The sequence below is a fragment of the Peromyscus leucopus genome, chromosome 7 (genome assembly GCF_004664715.2).
Source record: "Peromyscus leucopus breed LL Stock chromosome 7, UCI_PerLeu_2.1, whole genome shotgun sequence".
Classification (NCBI taxonomy): domain Eukaryota; kingdom Metazoa; phylum Chordata; class Mammalia; order Rodentia; family Cricetidae; genus Peromyscus; species Peromyscus leucopus.
Genome location: NC_051069.1, coordinates 102,560,389 through 102,578,729, shown reverse-complemented (window position 1 = coordinate 102,578,729; position 18,341 = coordinate 102,560,389). Strand labels below are relative to the sequence as shown.

The 18,341-nt window shown below is 47.0% G+C and overlaps 1 protein-coding gene across 1 annotated transcript in view; it reads right to left on the bottom strand.

Annotated features, from left to right (window-relative positions):
- Glb1 (galactosidase beta 1) overlaps positions 1-18,341 on the bottom strand; it is a 76,457-nt gene that overhangs the window by 40,830 nt on the left and 17,286 nt on the right. The window contains exons 3-7 of the mRNA XM_028892981.2: positions 15,376-15,526; positions 14,025-14,089; positions 12,349-12,442; positions 6,086-6,266; positions 2,234-2,292 (exon numbers count right to left, since the gene is read on the bottom strand). Coding sequence (XP_028748814.1) covers positions 2,234-2,292; positions 6,086-6,266; positions 12,349-12,442; positions 14,025-14,089; positions 15,376-15,526 — 550 coding nt within the window. The remainder of the gene's footprint in view (positions 1-2,233; positions 2,293-6,085; positions 6,267-12,348; positions 12,443-14,024; positions 14,090-15,375; positions 15,527-18,341) is intronic.

Here is an 18,341-nt window from a genome sequence, read left to right as displayed (position 1 = left end):
TCCACCTGCCTTTGCCTCCCTGGGCACTGGGATTGCTGGAATGAAAGGTGTGTGCCACCACTACCTTAAAAATCAACAAAGCTGGGGCTGGAGAGATGGCTCAGTAGTTAAGGGCACTGTGCTTTTTCAGAGGATGTGGGTTTAATTCCCAGCACCCACATGGCAGCTCATACCTGTCTGTAACTCCATTTCCAGGGCTTCTGACACCTTCACACAGATATATATGCAGCCAAAACACCAATGAACATAAAATAAAAATAAATTATAAAATAAAAAATCAACTGAGTCATCCTGTGGGTGCTGGGAATTGAACTCAGGTCCACTGGAAAAACAGTCAGTGCTCTTAACTACTGAGCATCTCTCCAGGCCGGGGACAACTGATCCTTTTTTTACTTACATCAGTTTTGTTAGCTGCCCCAACGTTCCATGTCCCCTTCTCCCAACGCCAAAACATTTAGTCCAACACGATATTTTCATAAATAATTAATACAGTCAGGCATGGTGGTGCATAAACATAACCCAAGCACTTGGTGAGCTGAGGCAGGAGGATTATGAGTTCAAAATCAGCCTGGGTTACATAGTTAATCAATCTGAAACCAACTGCAGACCACCTAGCAAGACTATTGGAAATGAAAACACAAAAACCCAAGGGCTGGGGATCTATCTTGTCAGTAGAGAAATTGCTTACATGTGTAAGCCCTGCATTCAATCCCTGTGTGACAGGGCAAGACAGTGTAGAGGTTCCTCCATCTTGTATTTTTGCTGAGTTCATTTCAGGATTACCTAGAACTTGAGCTCCTTGACAGACAATCCAGTGGAAAATTATCCAGCTCTGCTCTAGGCCCTGAGGCCAAGATGCCCCAGCTAACTTATCTTGGCTTCTGTTAAACTGCCTGCTTGTACAGAGAGCCCCTAAGATAACTGCTTATCTCAGCTTCTGTTAAACTGCTTGCTTGAGCAAATATCCCCCTGCAACTAACAGCTTATCATAGTTTCTGCTAAACTTCATGCTTGAGCAAATCTCCCTCCCTGCTGCTCTTGAGCTAGATAAGAGGGTTCAAATGGTAGGAGTCACACCAAGGTCCTCAGTGCTTGAGCGTAGCCCCAAAGACTTTCAACTGGCTATAAGCTGTGTCTGAGCGGTCATCTCTGGTGGGCTCCCCATAACACCTTAATTAAAAACAAAAAACCAGCTCCAAATTCAGTCTTCACACACAATTCACTCTTTTTGTCTGAATACTGATCTTGAGACTCACCAGCTAACATGAGGACGATCTGTCCACAAGCAACTTAACATCAGCTCAAACATCAGAAATGAAAAAGGAAACCTGGAGAGGTTCCAGGAAATAGCTCCACCCGAAGAGCTCCAGCAGAGCTCTTCTGCAAACAAAGCTTGTTGTGCTCGGTGTACAGCCAACACCAGCTGCTGCAACAGCCAGGAGGTTAGAGCGGAGAGTCTGGGGCTGATGACGGCCCATCCACCGCCTCACAACTCCCAGCAGCCCCAGAACTGCTCAGCAAAACTACATCCTTGGTGCTTCTTCAGACCATCGGGTCCACCCAGGCCCAGCAGAACGAATTCTGCATTTCGACCGGATCCTCAAGTGAGGTGGAGAAGCTCAGAGAGTTAAGACACAAGTCTCTCAGCTAGAGACGGCTTGGAGGATAAGAGCAACCGTGGTTCCTCCAGAGAACTGGAGTTCAGTTCCCGGGACCCCACATCAGGCAGCTCCAGGGGGATTCTACACAGACATAAAATAAATCTTAAAAAAATACACATGTGAACCAGATCCTGGCCCAGGCACTCCTAGGCCCCTCAAATCAGAGCCACTGGCGTGTTCCCTGTGGATGTTCGTAGAACGCCATCCTTTGTATGCAGGAAGCCCTGGGTCTGATTCACCACGTAAAGCTGGGCAAGGCAGTGCACGATTATTCCCAGTGTCTGGAAGGAGGAAGCAGGAGGCTCAGGAGTTCACAGTCAGCCTCAGTTACACACTGAGTTCTGAGCCCGGAACTACCCCAGACTCAGTCTATCTGCCCCAGTTATCACTCAGGAGTCCAGAAGGGCTATATCCCCTACCCCCAAGACCCATCAGCTGCTCATCCCAGAGCCATAAATAAAAAATAACACCCAAGATGCACATGTTCTCTTCTGCAGCCTGTCACCTCCTCTGGGAGCAGTTGTGATGAGTTGGCACAAGCCCACAGTCTATACCACACACCCAGTTCTTACCAAAGGTCCTTTGGGTTCAAACTTCCTCTGGATTAGGAAAGCTTCTGTGACATTCTTGACTGGAAATTTCAAGAGGGAGAAGAAAAGTCAGTCATAGGCATAAGAAGTTGAGCCAGCCTGCTATGGTCACTGGTATAGAATTCACAAGTTGGACTCTAATCCCATATAAAATGTATAGGAAGTGGAGGGCCAGCAAGAGGGCTCAAAGGAAAAAGGTGCTTGCCACCAAGGCTGATGACCCGAGTTCAATCCCCAGGACCCACACAATACAAAGAGAGAAATGAGTCCCACAGCTATCCCAACCTCTACACATGCTCCATAGCTCTTGAACATCCCCTCAATAAAAATAAACACATGAAAAATGTTTGTCTTATAGATGTGGAGTTTCCAGGAAGTGACTTAGCCAGTCCCTCCCCTTTCCATTATGAATGAATGACATTTAATGTTTTATAATTGAGGGGACCCCTCACCCCTTTCTACCATGTAAGGATTCAACAAGCTGATATGTGAAGCAGAAGGAGAGCCTCACTCAGCACAGCACCCCTGGGAGCCCTGATCTTGGGCCTTGCAGTGCCCAGAACTGTGAACAATACAGTAATTTTTTGTTTATTTCTTTTAATTTTTCCTGAGACAAGGTCTCACTGTGAAGCTCAGTCTGGCATGGAATTCACCATGCAACACAGACTGATCTCCAACTCAAAATGATCTCCTTGCTTCAGTCTTTGGAGAGAGAGAACAGGAGTGTACCATTACACCTGACTTATTCATTTGTTGTAATAATCCAAACTGGGCTGGAGTGGAGCACAAGGCTGGGCTCGGGCTCCAGTGCACATGAACTGGGGGAGTGATGCGTGCCTGTGTGACCCCAGCACTGGGGAGGGGGTGCAGCAAGCATACCAGAGGTCAAGGTAAACTGAGTGAGACAGTCCCCTGCCTTCCCCACGCCTCTTCTGTTCCTTTGTAATTTCCAGACATGAACATCATAGGCATTCTCCTAATCCACAGGAGGTTCAAGGCCGAAAGAGCCATGGAATCTCTGTAAACTGGCTCTAGAAGAGCCCAGGCCACCCATGTGAGGGTGTGTGGGGACCACACACCACAGCCGTCTCCCTCAGCAGGCCTCCATGGCTTTGCCGGAACACAGGCCCACAGGTCTGCCTTTAAAACTGCACCCCCTTTCCCTACGCATGCCTGCCTTTTGCCAGCCACTGACCCAGCTGCTCCCTTCCAGGGTGGGCCTGCTCTAGACACCGTCCTTGTGACTCCACAGCTCTGTCCACACAAGAGAGCCACAGGTATCTACCAGCTAATTAGCAGGTTCAAGGAGAAGAGGCCACTCTGTGTTATTCTGTGGTGAATGAAGACTATCTGTATGCCTCAGCCATTCAAACTACTTATTTCCTGCCCTCCCCTCCACTTCCCTGTCCTCCCCACTCCTTTCCTCCCCCTCCCTTCTCTGCTTCTCATTTTATGTGTGTATCTTCTTTATAAAAAGAATTTATTTATTTATTTATATTTATATTTTATGTGAGTTGGCATTTTGCCTGCATGTACCTAAGTGTGAGGATGTCAGAGTTTGGAGTTATAGACAGTTGTTAGCTGCCATGTGGGTGCTGGGAATTGAACCCGAGTCTCTGGAAGACCAGTAGGGGCTCTTAACCACTGAACCATCTCTCCAGCCACTTATTTATTATTTTATGTGTACATGTGTGTGCTTGAGTGTGTGCCTGAGTACCACATGCATGCAGTGCCCGCCAAGGCTATAAGAGGGTGTTGGATCCCCTGGGACTATGGTTGCGAGCCTGTAGGTGCTGGGAACTGAACTCAGGTCCTCTGCAAGAACAGCAAATACTCTTAACCTCTGAGCCAGTCCCCTTGTGTGTGAATCTTTTTTTTTTTTTTTTTTTTGGTTTTTCGAGACAGGGTTTCTCTGTATAGCTTTGCGCCTGTCCTGGAACTCACTTTGGAGACCAGGCTGGCCTCGAACTCACAGAGATCTGCCTGCCTCTGCCTCCCGAGTGCTGGGATTAAAGGCTTGCGCCACCATCACCCGGCGTTGTGTGAATCTTTTTAAAACAGGGTCTTAATATGTGGTCTTTCTAGCCTAGAACTTATTATATTGTGTATTGTAGTCCAGGCTGGCCTCTAAGTTAAAGCAATCCTCCTGCCTCCTGCCCCATGTCCAGAATACCAGAACTACAGTTATGCACACTATGCCCTGAAAAGGTTTTTTTTTGTTGTTGTTGTTGTTTTGTTTTTTTAAAGTCAGGGTCTCATATAGCTTAGACTGGCCTTGAACTTGCTACATAGTCAAGACTAGCCTTGAACTCACATTTTAAAAAAATATTTTTATTTATGTGTTTGTGTACTTGCATGTAGGTGCCCATGGAGTTCAGAAGAAGGCACTGTATCACCCCCGAACTGGAGTCATAGATGATTGTGAACCTTCATGTAGGTGCTGGAAATCAAGCCTAGGTCCTCTAGAAGAGCAGCCAACGCTCTTATTTACTGAGACATACCTCCAGCCTGTTTTAAAGTTTCTATTATAAAAAGTGTTTTGTCTGTTTGATGTATGATGTCATGTGGTGCTGAGAATCAAACCCTGGTTCTTTGAAAGAGCAACAAGAACTCTTAACTGCTGTACCGTCTTGTGGAATATTCCTTTACACTGTATGAATATGTGTCACTGTGACTGGGTTAATAAAGAAGCTGACTGGCCAACAGCTGGACAGATAGAGGTTAGGCGGGATTTGCAGCCAAAAAGAGAGCATAAGGAAGAAGGGGAGGAGTCTCAGAATCTTGAGAATAACTTGATGAAAAGAGTACGTGCAGAGTGTAGATAAAAATAAGCTTGTGCACGCTTTAATCCAAGACAGAAGCGGATCTCTGTGATTCGAGCCAGCCTGCTACAAGTAGTCCAGAAAGCTGTTAGATAAAGAAATATGGGTTAATTTAAAATGTAAGAGTTAGCTAGTAACAAGCCTGAGCAATTGGCTGAGCCTTTATAATTAATAATTCTTTGTGGTTTTCTGGGAACTGGCTGGCAGGAAAAAAAAGTCCGACTACACAGTCTCTCCAGCCCTGTTTTAAAACCTCTAATCTCCATTTGAATCTGTTCTTTATCACATTTTTATTTAGTTGCTTTGTGTGTGTGTCCGTGTATACATGCATGAGTGCATACATGCCATGGAATGCTTGGTGGTCAGAGGATAACCTGTAGGTGTTAGGTCTCTCCTTCCACCATGTGGGTCCCAGGAATCAATCTCAGGTCATCCCACTTGACAGCAATCACCCTTAACCACTGAGCCATCCTGCTGGCCCATCACTTGAATCTTGTACAGAGGTGGATGAACAGTAGGAAAAGGCTGAGGGCAGTGGTAGCACACATCTAGAACCCCAGCTCCTGGGAGATGGAAGGAAGGGGGTCAGAAGCTCAAGGCTATCCTTGGCTAGACCATGAGTGAGAAGCCAGCCTAGCTATGAGAGACCCTGTCAAGAGGAGGGCTTAGGTTTTAGGTCACTGGGGACATGTTCCTGAAAGACTGTGGCAGTGTCTTCTCTGGTTCTTGAGATTTCAGGTCCTGAGGTGAATGGTCTCCTTTATCATATGCTCCCCGAAGGACTCTCTCTTGTTACAGGACAAACAGACTGTGGATTGAACTTCCCCTCTTTATAAGTTGATGGCTTCAGGCATCTTGCCACAGTAACGCACAGCCGACTAGCTCACATGGTAAAGGAAATGCTGAGACCCCTCATTCTATCTGCTCAAGCCGCTTAAGCAACAGCTGTGCCGACAGTCAGTGAGTGAAAACCAACTTTAAGCAGCATTTCCTAGTTGCCACAAATACTAACCTGCTCCAAAATCCACAGTGGCATACAGGCCCTGCAGGGTCCCACATTGCAGGTATTTTTCATTCGCCCCATCGGTGGTAAAGAGAAGGACGTCATTACCCAGATGGTAACGGAAGCGGTGTGCCAGGAAACGCAGGTAGTCATAATCACAGGTGAAGTAGGAGCCATATTCATTCTCAACCTGGGTATTTAGAAAGAAGACTGAGAAATCACCAGATGCCAATGCAGCCTTAGCAATCCCTGGAAACTCAAGTTCACATCATACACCCAAAACATACCCCATATCCGGGAAGGGAGGCAGGGGCAGATCCAGGCTGAACTGGTTTGGAGTGCATGTGCACTGTCCTCTGTGTGAGCTTTTTAGGAAGAATCCCCTATTTGCAATCTTATACCTATGTCTAATTGGATGTACATATGCATTGTACATACCAGGTGCATTGTGGGAAAAGACATCCATATCCCAAGCCTGTCAATCAAAACAGGTGGGAAGACGGCTTGGTGGGTAAAGGAGCTAGCTTGACAAGCCGAACAACCCAAGGTCAATACCAGAACGCATGGGAAAAGCTGGACATGGTGGATGGCGAGCATCAATAATCTGGCAGGATGGGGGTAGGGGGATAGCATGGGGGTGGGCAGAGACAAGGGACTCACTCAGAGGCTCCTGAACCAACTAACCTGGAGTATACAGTGAAGCCAATCCTGGACCTTGCCCTCTGACCTCCACATGTGTGCAGTGGCGCCCGCGGACACACACACACACACACACACCACACACACACCTCCAGGTTCCTGCCCTGTTTGAGTTCCTGCCCTGACTTCCTCCAGTGATGAACAGTGATGTGAAAGCATAAACTGAACAAACCTTTCCTCCCCACGTTTTTTGGTCATGGTGTTTCATCACAGCAACAGTAACCCCAGCTGAGACCGAGGCCCCAGACACTAGCGAGTTTTACTCTAATTCAGCGGTTCTCAACCTTCCTGATGCTGGGACCCTTTAATACAGTTCATGTGGTGGTGACCCCCAACCAAAAAATTATTTTCATTGCTACTTCATAACTGTAATTTTACTGTTAGGAATTGTGATGTAAATATCTGATAGGCAGGATATCTGATATGTGACCCTTGTGACCCCCGGGTGGAGAACCACTGTTCTAACTTCAGGAGCCAAAGCTCTCTCGCAGCAACGGCTCCGTGCGATGGCTCTGATTCTGTGTTGACCTTGAGGTCACTCTGCTGTCTGTCACTGTGTGGTTCTTAGGTTTCTGGAAAAGACACAAGGAACCTGGGAGCCCTCAGTCCAGAAAGTGACCCCCCCCAAAAGCAAATGAGTACTGCCAAATTCATTTGTTATTGTTTTGAGACAGTGTTTCACACAGTGGCTCAGTGCAGGACTCACTATGTAGCCCAGGCTGGCCTTGAACGCACAGCAGTCCTCCTTTATCAGCCTTCTGGGTCCTGGGATTATAGGCATGAACCAGCACACCTGATTTTGGCTTCACTCATTTTAGGTAAAAACTAAGATTAACACTCCATGTGAAACCCATGCTAGGTGGCCCCGGCCGGGCTTACCTCTCCTGAAAATAAACAATTACATGGGGCCAATTCGGTGTCCTGAATCTGGAAGGCCGAAGGTGGAAAAGCCTGCATGTCCTTGGGCAGAGGACGGAGGCTTCGGCATGGCCCATTTCACCCTGGTTACAGACACAGCCTCTCCTTTCCTGCAGTGCCCCCCTCAACCTCCCTGGGCTCCCCTGGGAAGCCCCAATGTCACGTTCTGGGTGAAGCCTTCACTATCTCTTGACTTGGAGGAGACAAAACAACCGTCACAGCTGGGTGGAGCGGTGCGAGCCTGAGACCCCAGCCGGCCCGAGGGGCAGAGGCAGGGGGGCCACTGTTAGGTCCAAGGCTAGCGCAGTCAACATACAAAACCCTTTGTCACAGCACAGTAACAGGGGATGGGGACATGCCTTAGTGAGGACCTGAATGAGCCTCATCCTCTTGGTTAAGATTAAATGCATGAAGACCCAAGTTGGGATTCCCTGAACCACAGTGGCACCTGTCTGTAGCCACAGTGCTGCAATGAGGAGACAGGTAGACTCCAGGGCTCACTGGGTGGCCAGCCTAGTCACTCTGCAAGCTCTGGGACCAGTGAGAGCCTATCTTTTGTTTTGTTTAAACTTTATTTATTTTTATTTTATGTGCATTGGTGCTTTGCCTGCATGTATGTATGAGAATGCTGATCCCTGGAAATGCAATTACAGACAGTTGTAAGCTGCCATGTGGGTGCTGGGAATTGAACCCAGGTCCATTTGGGAAGAGCAATCAGTGCTCTTAACTGCTGAGCCATCTCTCAAGCCCCAGTGAGAGCCTATCTTTAAAAAGTAAATGGGAGCCAGGTGGTGGTGGTGCATTTAATCCCAGCACTTGGGAGGCAGAGGCAGGCAGATCTCTGTAAATTTGAGACCAGCCTGGTCTACAAAATTAGTTCCAGGCCACCCAGGGCTACTGAGAGAAACCCTACCTTGAAAAACAAAACAAAACAAAACAAAAAGTAGCCGGGCGGTGGTGGTACACGCCTTTAATCCCAGCACCCGGGAGGCAGAGGCAGGCGGATCTCTGAGTTCAAGGCCAGCCTGGTCTACAGAGTGAGCTCCAGGAAAGGCTCCAAAGCTACAAAGAAACCCTGTCTTGAAAAAAAAAAAAAAAAAAAAAAAAAAGTAAATGGAATGGGACTTGGATGTAGTTCAGTTGGTAGAGTGCTTTTGTAGGTACAAGAGCCCTGGTGTGGATTCCCAACCTCGCAGAAACCAGGCCAGGTGTGCACCTGAAACCTCAACATTTGGAGGCAGACAGGGGCATCAGGAGTTCAAGATCAGTCTCAGCTACTGTGAGTTAGAGGCTGGTGGGACCAGGCATAGGGAACCACACTCATAATCCTAGTGCCAAGGAGGTTGAGGCAGGAGGATCATTGGGTCTGAGGCCAGTCTGGGCTACACAGGGTAACTTATGCCTCAAACAAAACAAAACACCTAAAAGACAAGCAGGGAAACACCCAAGTATGTGCAGAGAACTGCAGATGTGAAAGAGGCCTTGGACATGTGAACGACGTGAAGAGGCCACACAGGAAACGGTCACATCACATAAACTGCACAAAGGAAGAGGAAAGGGACGGAATGTCTTCCAGAAGACACCCGGCATGTGACAAACTTTGCTTCTGGCTCCTGAGCGCTGAGTGACAGACACACGTGTTTTTGCTTGTGAGGATGAACAGGTGGAGCTGTAGCACCCACAGCCATGCGTCTTTGTGGGGCCTGGAGCAGGTGGAAAGAGACTGCAACAGGCACTGTGGGGTCAGCAGACAAAGTGTGCTGTGGCAATTCTGGCAGCTAGGCAACCTTGGCCAAGTCACTTCACTTTTTGGATCTTTTTTTTATTATTATTTTATGTGTATGGTGCTTTGCCTGCATGCATGTATGTGTACCATGTGTGTGCAGTGCCTACAGAAGTCACAAGAGGGCATTAGATCCCCTGCAACTGAAGTTACAGATGGCTATCAGACACCGTGTGGGTGCTGAGACTCAAACCAGGTCCTCTGAAGAGCAGCCAGTGCTCCTGACTGCTGAACATCCCTCCAGCTTTCTTTTTGAACTTCTACATTTAAAAGGAGATGTCTGGAAGAACTGAACAGCATTGGCAGGACACTCAGGACAGAGCAGATACTCATGGGCATTAACAAAGTAGTAACATGAGCCAGGTATGGTGGTGGCAAATGCCTTTGATCACAGCACTTGGGAGGCAGAGGCAGAAGACCTCTGTGAGCTTGAGGCCAGCCAGGTCTATCTATATGGTGAATGCCAGGACAGACAGGGCTATGTAGAGAAACCATATTTGAGAAGGGGAAAAAAAAAAAAGTAGCATGAGGAGTCAGAGAGAGAGATGGCTCAGTAGTCAAGAGTGAAAGGTTTTTGCACCCCGATAGGCCTCTGCCGACGCAGCAATCCAAATCAGACTGAATTAGAAAAAGCCTTGGTTTAATGGGTAAAGCATTCCTGGGTGATTCTCTGGCCTCCCAGAGAGGAGACGGGGATGAGACCGGAAAACCATGTGTCTGTTTTCCGGGATGCAGCTTATATACCCTGTGAGAATGAATGGTCTTGAGCCTCTCTGGGGGAGGAGCTGTGCTTGGTGGACTTTGAAGGGGTGGGTTTAGGGAAAGAGATGGGGGAGTGGAGTTGAGGTAGATCTTCTACCAGAACATTCCAGACTCTTTGGGTATAGGGATGCCAGGGTGCATCCAGGGGTTGAGGTGGAGCTCCCACCTAAACAAAGAACACTTTGTTTGGCTGCCCTTTCCAGAGGACCTTGGTTTGATTCCCAGCACCCATGTGTTGCAGCTCACAACCATCTATAACTTGTTCCAGGGGATCTGACACATTCTTCTAGACTCTGCAGATTCCCAAAGGCATGTGGTTTACATAAACTCATATAAGTACACACACATACACATAAAGTTTTAAAAAATTGATGAAAGAGAGATGTCTCAGTAGTTCAGATCACTTGTTGCTCTTGCAGAGGACCGAGGTTCAGTTCCCAGCACCCACAATGGCAACTGACAACCATTCATCACCAGTTCCAGGGGATCCAGTTTTGTGGAATAATCCTGTACACTATGAATATGTATTACTCGCATTGACTAATAAAGAGCTCACTGGCCTATAGCTGGGCAGGAGGAGGTTAGGCAGGAAAACCAGACTAGGAGGATGCTGGGAGGAAGAAGGGCAGTCACTGGAGTCAGAGGAGTCGCTGGCAGGCGCAGAGAGAGCAAGATGGGCATGCCGTACTGAGAAAAGGTATCAAGCCACGTGGCAAAGCATAGATAAGAAATATGGGTTAATTTATGTGTAAGAGTCGGCTAGTAACAAGCCTGAGCTATCAGCTGAGCATTTATAATTTATATTAAGTCTCCAAGTCAGTTATTTGGGAAGCAGCTGTGGATTATTTGGAAGCAGGCGCTCAGGACAGGAAAACCCTGCCTACAATCAGTGCCAACTTGTGGTGGTATTGTGTTCCCTAAAATATTGTGTACCCTAATAAACTTATCTGGTGTCAGAGACAGAATAGCCACTAGATACAAAGGCCAGAAAATGGTGGTACTCACACCTTTAATCCGAGCACTCCAGAGGCAGAAATCCATCTGGGATCTCTGTGAGTTCAAGGCCACATTAGAAACAGCCAGGCATGGTGACACATGCCTTTACTCCCAGGGAGTGATGGTAGAAAGCAGAAAGGTTATAAGGCATGAAGACCAGGAACTAGAAGCATTTGGCTGGTTAAGCATTTGGCTGGTTAAGCTTTTAGGCTTTGAGCAGCAGTTCAGCTGAGAGCTATTGGGATGAGAACACAGAAGCTTCCAGTCTGAGGAAACAAGACCAGCTGAGAAGTTGGCCAGGTGAGGTTAGCTGTGGTTTGTTCTGGTTCTCTAATCTTCCAGTTCACCCCAATACCTGGCTCAGGTTTGATTTTATTAGTAAGACTCTTTAAGATTCATGGTACACCAACTTCTGACCTCCACAGGCATTGGGTGCACAGGTAGTATGCATACATACTGCAGGAAAAACATTCATACATGTAACAGGAAAATGATAATCTAAAAATTTAAAATAAAACAATCAAATAAAAAACTTAAAAGTTGATTGTTTTGCTAGTTCTAATTCTGTCGTGGAATTTTTTTATTTTGGTGGTGGCTTAAGTACGTAAAATGTACTTGATACTGGAAGGCAGATCCTGGGCTGTGGATGTAGCTCAGCTGGTAGAATGCTTGCCTGCTCAAGGTCTTGGGTTTGATCCCCAGCAGCACATAAAATGGTGTGGTGGTGCATGCCTGTATTGTTAGCACTTAGAGGTGAGGCATAAGGACCAGAAGTTCAAGTTCATCTTCAGGTACACAGTTTGAAATCAGTCTGAGATAGACAAGACCCTGTCTGAGACACACACACACACACACACACACACACACACACACACACACACACACAGAGAGAGAGAGAGAGAGAGAGAGAGAGACAGAGAGAGACAGAGAGAGAAAGAGACGAGAGAGGAAGAGACGAAGAGAAGAAACAGGTCAACACTTGCCCCAAGTTCAATCTCAATTAAAGTGTCGTTTTTAGCACCACATCCTGCTATCACTGGCATCATTACATAATGTTGACGGACAGCTGCTCCCCCTTCCCCCTTCTCCCCTGTCCAGGCTCAGCCCCAGGTACCTGCACGGTTATAATCGGCCCTCCGTTCTGGTAGAGCAGAGGCTTCATCTTGGGCAGAAGGACTGTCAGCCATTTATCCACAGCTACAAGTAATCTACAAAACAAGATGGTATGGCCACTGTTACACACCTTTGTCAACTAGTTTATTCGTGTGTGTGTGTGTGTGTGTGTGTGTGTGTGTGTGTGCATGCTTCTGTGTGAGTGTGCATGAGTGCAAGTCTCAGAGATGGCTTCGTGGATTAAGTCAGCTAAGCTATCTTGGCTGACTTTTAAAGCCCGGAGATACCAGTGCATCCCGTGCCTTCAGCAGCTCTCTTGGAAAATGAGGCAGCCGTAGTCAGCTGGACATGGTCCTACAAGCTAGGAGTACTGTTATCCAAGTTCACCTGGCAACTTACCCTGCACTGTAGGGCTCAAAGTCAGAAGCCAGGCCTACCAGGCAAGGTACGAGAGGCACAGAGAGGTGCTGAAGAGCAAGTTCTCTCAGTTGGTGGAGTACCTGCCTAGCATGCACCAGGCCCTGGCTTCCGATCCCCAGCACTGCGTATACCAGGAATGGAAGCACACACCTCTAATCCCAACACTTGGGAGGCAGGAGGATGAGAACTTCAGGATCATCCACAACTATAGAGAGTGTAAGGTTGAACCCCCAGCACCCACATATTGCCTGTCTTTAACTCCAGTTCCAGAGCATCCAACACCCTCTTCTGACAGGGCATAAACATATATGCACCCATATACATTTTTTAAAAAAAGGCATGGTGATATATGTTCCCAGCACTTGGGAGGTAGAGGCAGGAGGACCTCCGAGTTCAAGGCCAGCCTGGTCTACAGAGTGAGTTCCAGAACATCCAGGGCTACACAGAGAAACCCTGTCTCAAAAACAAAACAAAACAAATAAATAAGTTAAAGGTTTTTTTTTTTTTTTTTTTTTTTTTTGAGACAAAGTCCCATATAGCTCAGGCTAGACTAAATAAAACCTGATATGTAGCTGAGGATGACCTTGAAATCCTGATTCTCCTACCTCCACTTTCCAAGTGTTAGGATTACACTTGTGTGTGCCTCTACATCCAGACAAAATTAACATCTAATAAACCATATATTTACAAACTCAAGAGACAGACAAAAGCACATGCTTCATAAAGGTGTCATGAGGACTCAGGAGACAACACATGTCAGAACAAGAATAATATGGCCAGAGTAGGAAAGATAAGCTCATATGGTATGAGGGAAACACACACACACACACACACACACAGATGCAACTGAATGACTGTTTAGGGTTTTACAGCTGAAACAATCTCTCGTGGTTTAAAAAGATAAGACAAAAAGCTGTCATTTACAAATCATTCCAAAAATGCCAAGACACAGAGGACACGCGGCTCCAGGAAACCGAGTGACGTCACTGCAGAACCAGGCCTGCCCTTCTGACTAGCCGACTGTGTCACCGACTCAGTGTGTAGGAAGAGAAAACTTGGCTAACCAGGTTGTGAATGCAGAGTGACCCACTTATCAGAGAGATCCGTTCAAGCCCACGAGAGGCAGCGTCTCCTGAATGCTCACCATCCGGTGAGGGGTGACGGATACCCTACTGACCAGTATTTACACATAGGAGCCCTATCTTTAAATGATATAAACCGCCCAATCTGCTAGAATCCTTTAAGGGCGTCAGTAACTCACCTGGGTCAGAAGATCGAAGAACAATAGATTCTTTCTCTAGTAGCCAAGCGGGCAAGCCTCCCTACAAGACAGAAAACAGCAGCTGTTACCCTGTCCACTTCATGAAAACAGATGAGAGAGTCTTGTCAGCAAGGAGGGAAAGAGACGGGAAAATGACCTCGGCTTCTGGAAGACAGGAAAATTAATATCACTCTATTGGTCTTGTTCTGAGAATCAACACCCACCCCCCTTTAGTTCTGAGATAATCTCGCTATGTAGCTAAGCCTCAAGCTGGAACCCCTATATGGCACAGGCTGGCATCGAGAGTTTTGATCTTCCAGCCTTCACCTCTTAAGGGCTTGTTACAGGCATGACCACCACATCGCAGCAAAATTCCCCCTTCTCTCCCTCTTTAAAAATGTATTTATTTATTCACTTTTTATGTGTATGGGTGTTCTGCCTGTGTGTCTGTGCACCATGTGCATGCAGTGCCCTCAGAAGCCAGAAGAGGGCGTTGTATCCCTTGGAATGAGAATCAAAGATGGTTGTGAGTCACCATGTGGGTGCTGGGAATCGAACCCAGGTCCTCTGGAAGAGTAGATAGTGCTCTTACCTGCTGAGCCATCTATGGTGATATTTTATTTGTACTGAAATGTGATTTTAATTTTATGTTAATAAATGAAGTTGCCCTGGGTCAGAGCTATTAGAGCCATAGCAAGAGCGTGGTGGTTAGAAGAGCTAGGTAGATTTCTGTGTGTTCAGGGATACAGCCAGTATTGGAGACATACGCCTTTAAGACCTGGAGGGCGGTACTTACAGGCAGTGACAAGGCAGTCATGTGGTTGGGTTTACAACCAATGAGAAGGCAGAACAGAAAGACTATTTAAAGACAGACAAACAGGAAGAAGCTCTCTCTCGGGGAAGTTAGGAGCACTGCAGGAGGTAAGATTTTATCTCTGAGCTCTGACCTCTCGGCTTTCTCTTTTACATTGGCTCTGTGTTTCTTATTTTAATAAGACGATTGGTTACATCTACAGCCATCTCTCCAGCCTCTTTTTCTCCCCCCCCCCCGCCCCCTTTCTTTCCTTCTACTTTAGTATTCTTGCTGTGGTTTGGATTGCTGTGTGGCTTTGTGCGTATGTGAATGGCCAAGAGGAAGCCCCGGTGCTCTGGCTCAAGCCTGCTCCTCTCTGCCCGGCTCCTCGATAAAGGAACAGACACCCATGGAGGCACAGCACCACATGCTCTAGACTTTGAGTCGTAGATCGCTTTAAGCTGCTTTGCCCAGACACCACACCCATCGCTGTCCACCACTCCTGCCCCAACTCACACCCACCAGGCACCAGAGGCCTGTGTTAACACACTCACCATGTCCCACTCTGCACAGATGTAGGGCCCAGGCCTCAGGATCACCAGGAGCCCCAGCTCGTGAGCCAGGTGAATGAAATACTCCACATCATGGTCCCCAGAAAACTCATACTGTCCTGGCTGGGGTTCATGAAAGTTCCAGGGCACGTACCTATGAAGACACACACAGCCAAAATCCTCACAGACGGTAGTGAGCGGGAGGGAAGAGAAGGGAACTCAGGCTCTAAGACCACTTGAAAACACAGGCCAAGGGTGGAACACCGGCCAGTGCAAAGGCTCATGGGTAAAGGTGTTGCCGCCAAGCCTGACCCCAGGAGTTCAATCCTGGAACCTGCATGATGTAAGGAGAGTGTCAGCTTCTACACTTTATCCTGTCTTCCATATGCATGCTGCAGCACACACTTGCACAGGTATACACACACACACACACACACACACACACACACACAAAGTAAGGTGTAATAAAGAAAAACCTTTTAAAAGAGGAGTGGGAGTGTTGTTGAGAACTAATACCCAGTGTGTGGCAATAACACACTAATCTTGGAGCTAAGCAGAGCCAAGCCAGGTTAGTCCTTGGATGGGAGACAAATAACTAGACTCGAAGGAGGCAGGTGCATGCCCTCTGCCCAGCGCTGGAGATGGTCCAGGACCACTCCTGACTCTTCAATTCTCTTTTGCTTACTGACTGGTGATCAGAGAAGATCGTGAAAATAGAGATTAATTTGTAGATTTTTGTTGGTTGGTGATCTGGTAGGGTTACAAATGATGATCTTCACAGAGACAACTGCTCCGAGGGACATGAATGATATTTACCACCTTTACCTGCCCAGACAGATTTATTTCAGGTGGCTTTCTTGGCCAGCTCTGTACACCTCTCTTCATCAGATTCTCCCTTAAATTCACTTTATACCTGGCTAGTTAGTTTATCACCCCCAGGATTGAACACAACCCTCAAGCATGCCAGGCACACGCTCTAACATGGAGCCCCAACCCAGCCCTCTAGAACAATCTGTAGAAAACTATCACAGAAAGATCTTCCAGCACACTGGAAAATTCAACAAGAAAAAAAAATACATGAACCCTAATTATTATGCTAAAGTAATATGAGATATATTTATTTAAAACATAAAGGTTAAGGCCGGGTGATAGTGGCATACGCCTTTAATCCCAGCACTCAGGAGGCAGAGGCAGGCAAATCTCTGTGAGTTCGAAGCCAGCCTGGTCTACAGTGTGAGTTCTCCAGGAAAGGCTCCAAAACCTACACAGAGAAACCCTGTCTCGGAAAAAAAAATGTATATGTATATATATATGTATACATACATATACACATATATACATATACATACATACACATACATACACACACACACACACACACACACACACACACATATATACACACTACACGGAGAAACCCTGTCTCATATATATATGTATAAATAAATGTTGAGTGGAGCACAGTGGATTTGGGAAGCGGAGGCAAAAGAATAAGGGGTTAAAGGCCAGCCTGAGGTACACAGTAAATTTGAGAGTATCCTGGGCTACATGAGACTCTACTTGAAAAACAAAGAAACAGCACTGTCCTTTAAATCCCAAGGATCCAGGAGGCACAGGCAGGTGGATATCTGTGAGTTCAAGGCCAGCCATCATAGAAAGTTGCAGGACAGTCAGGACTACATAGAGACCCTGTCTCAAAACAAACAAAAACACTTTAATAAAAGTAAAAATAAGTCAGGTTGGGGCTGGAGAGATGGCTCAGTGGTTAAGAGCACTGACTGCTCTTCCAAAGGACCTGGGTTCAATTCCCAGCAACACATGGCAGCTCACAATTGTCTGTAACTCCAAGATCTGACACCCTCACATAGACATACATGCAGATAATGCACCAATGCAAATAAAGTGGAAAAAAAAAAAAAGCGTCAGGCTTGGTGGGTTAGTACTTACCTGTTGTAATCTTAGTACTCAGGAAGTTGAGGCAGATTTTGAGTTCTAGATTATCCTGAGCTACATAGAGAGATCCTATCTTTAAAAGAGGGAGTGTGTGTGTGTGGGGGGGGTGGTGAGATGGCTCAATGGTTAAGAGCATTCCCTGCTCTTTCAGAGGATCTGGGCTTGGTTCCCACCCACATGGCCTCCCACAACCATCTGTAACTACAGTTCCAGGGGATCTGACGCCCTCTTCTGGCCTCTGTGGGCACTGCATGCACACGTAACAGCTATATATGCATCCAAAACATCCATACCAAGCAAATAAAACAACACAAGAAAACCACCCCGTCTGGAGACCTATGTAGCCCAGCGGTAAAGTGCTCAGCATGTGCAAAGCCTGAATTCGGCTCTCAGCACTGGAAACCGAACCACAGGAAACTCTCCAATCACTTCAAGAAGACAAAGGATTTTTGTCAGGTATACCGGGCCAGGAAATGAAATGAACCAAACTTAACCAGCTCCCCCAATTCTGGTGGAGACACACATTTGCAGGTGAGCCATTCATTCTCAGCACACAACCGTTGTTGGTGAGTCCACTTGCATCCCTGTAGCCCCACGGTTTTAGAATTTCACCCCTACATTTGGCTGTGTGCTTTTATTTAATAAGACCGCATTGAAACTCGGCTACAGAACTCAGTGTATCTACCACTCTGCCAGGGGCCACAGAAACAGAATAATAAGTGGGACTCCCCCTAGCTAGCTACTAACGAAATTAAGGCTTTCTCATCCTTCATCTTTTAAGACACTATCAGTAATCCACATCAGCTCTAGAAAAACCAGAGTGGTCAGCTGCCTCAGCTTCCCTCCCAGTTAGTCAGCTCACAGTGTCAGAGGGGATGCGGACTTGCCCGTGGGTGGGAACCCACTGCCCAGGCTCAAAGTTGACCCAGTAAGGCAAGCTGGATTCCAAAGACCTAAGCACAAGGCTCCCCCTACCAAAGCAGCTACATAAGGCTCCTCCCCCCCACCCCCCAGCA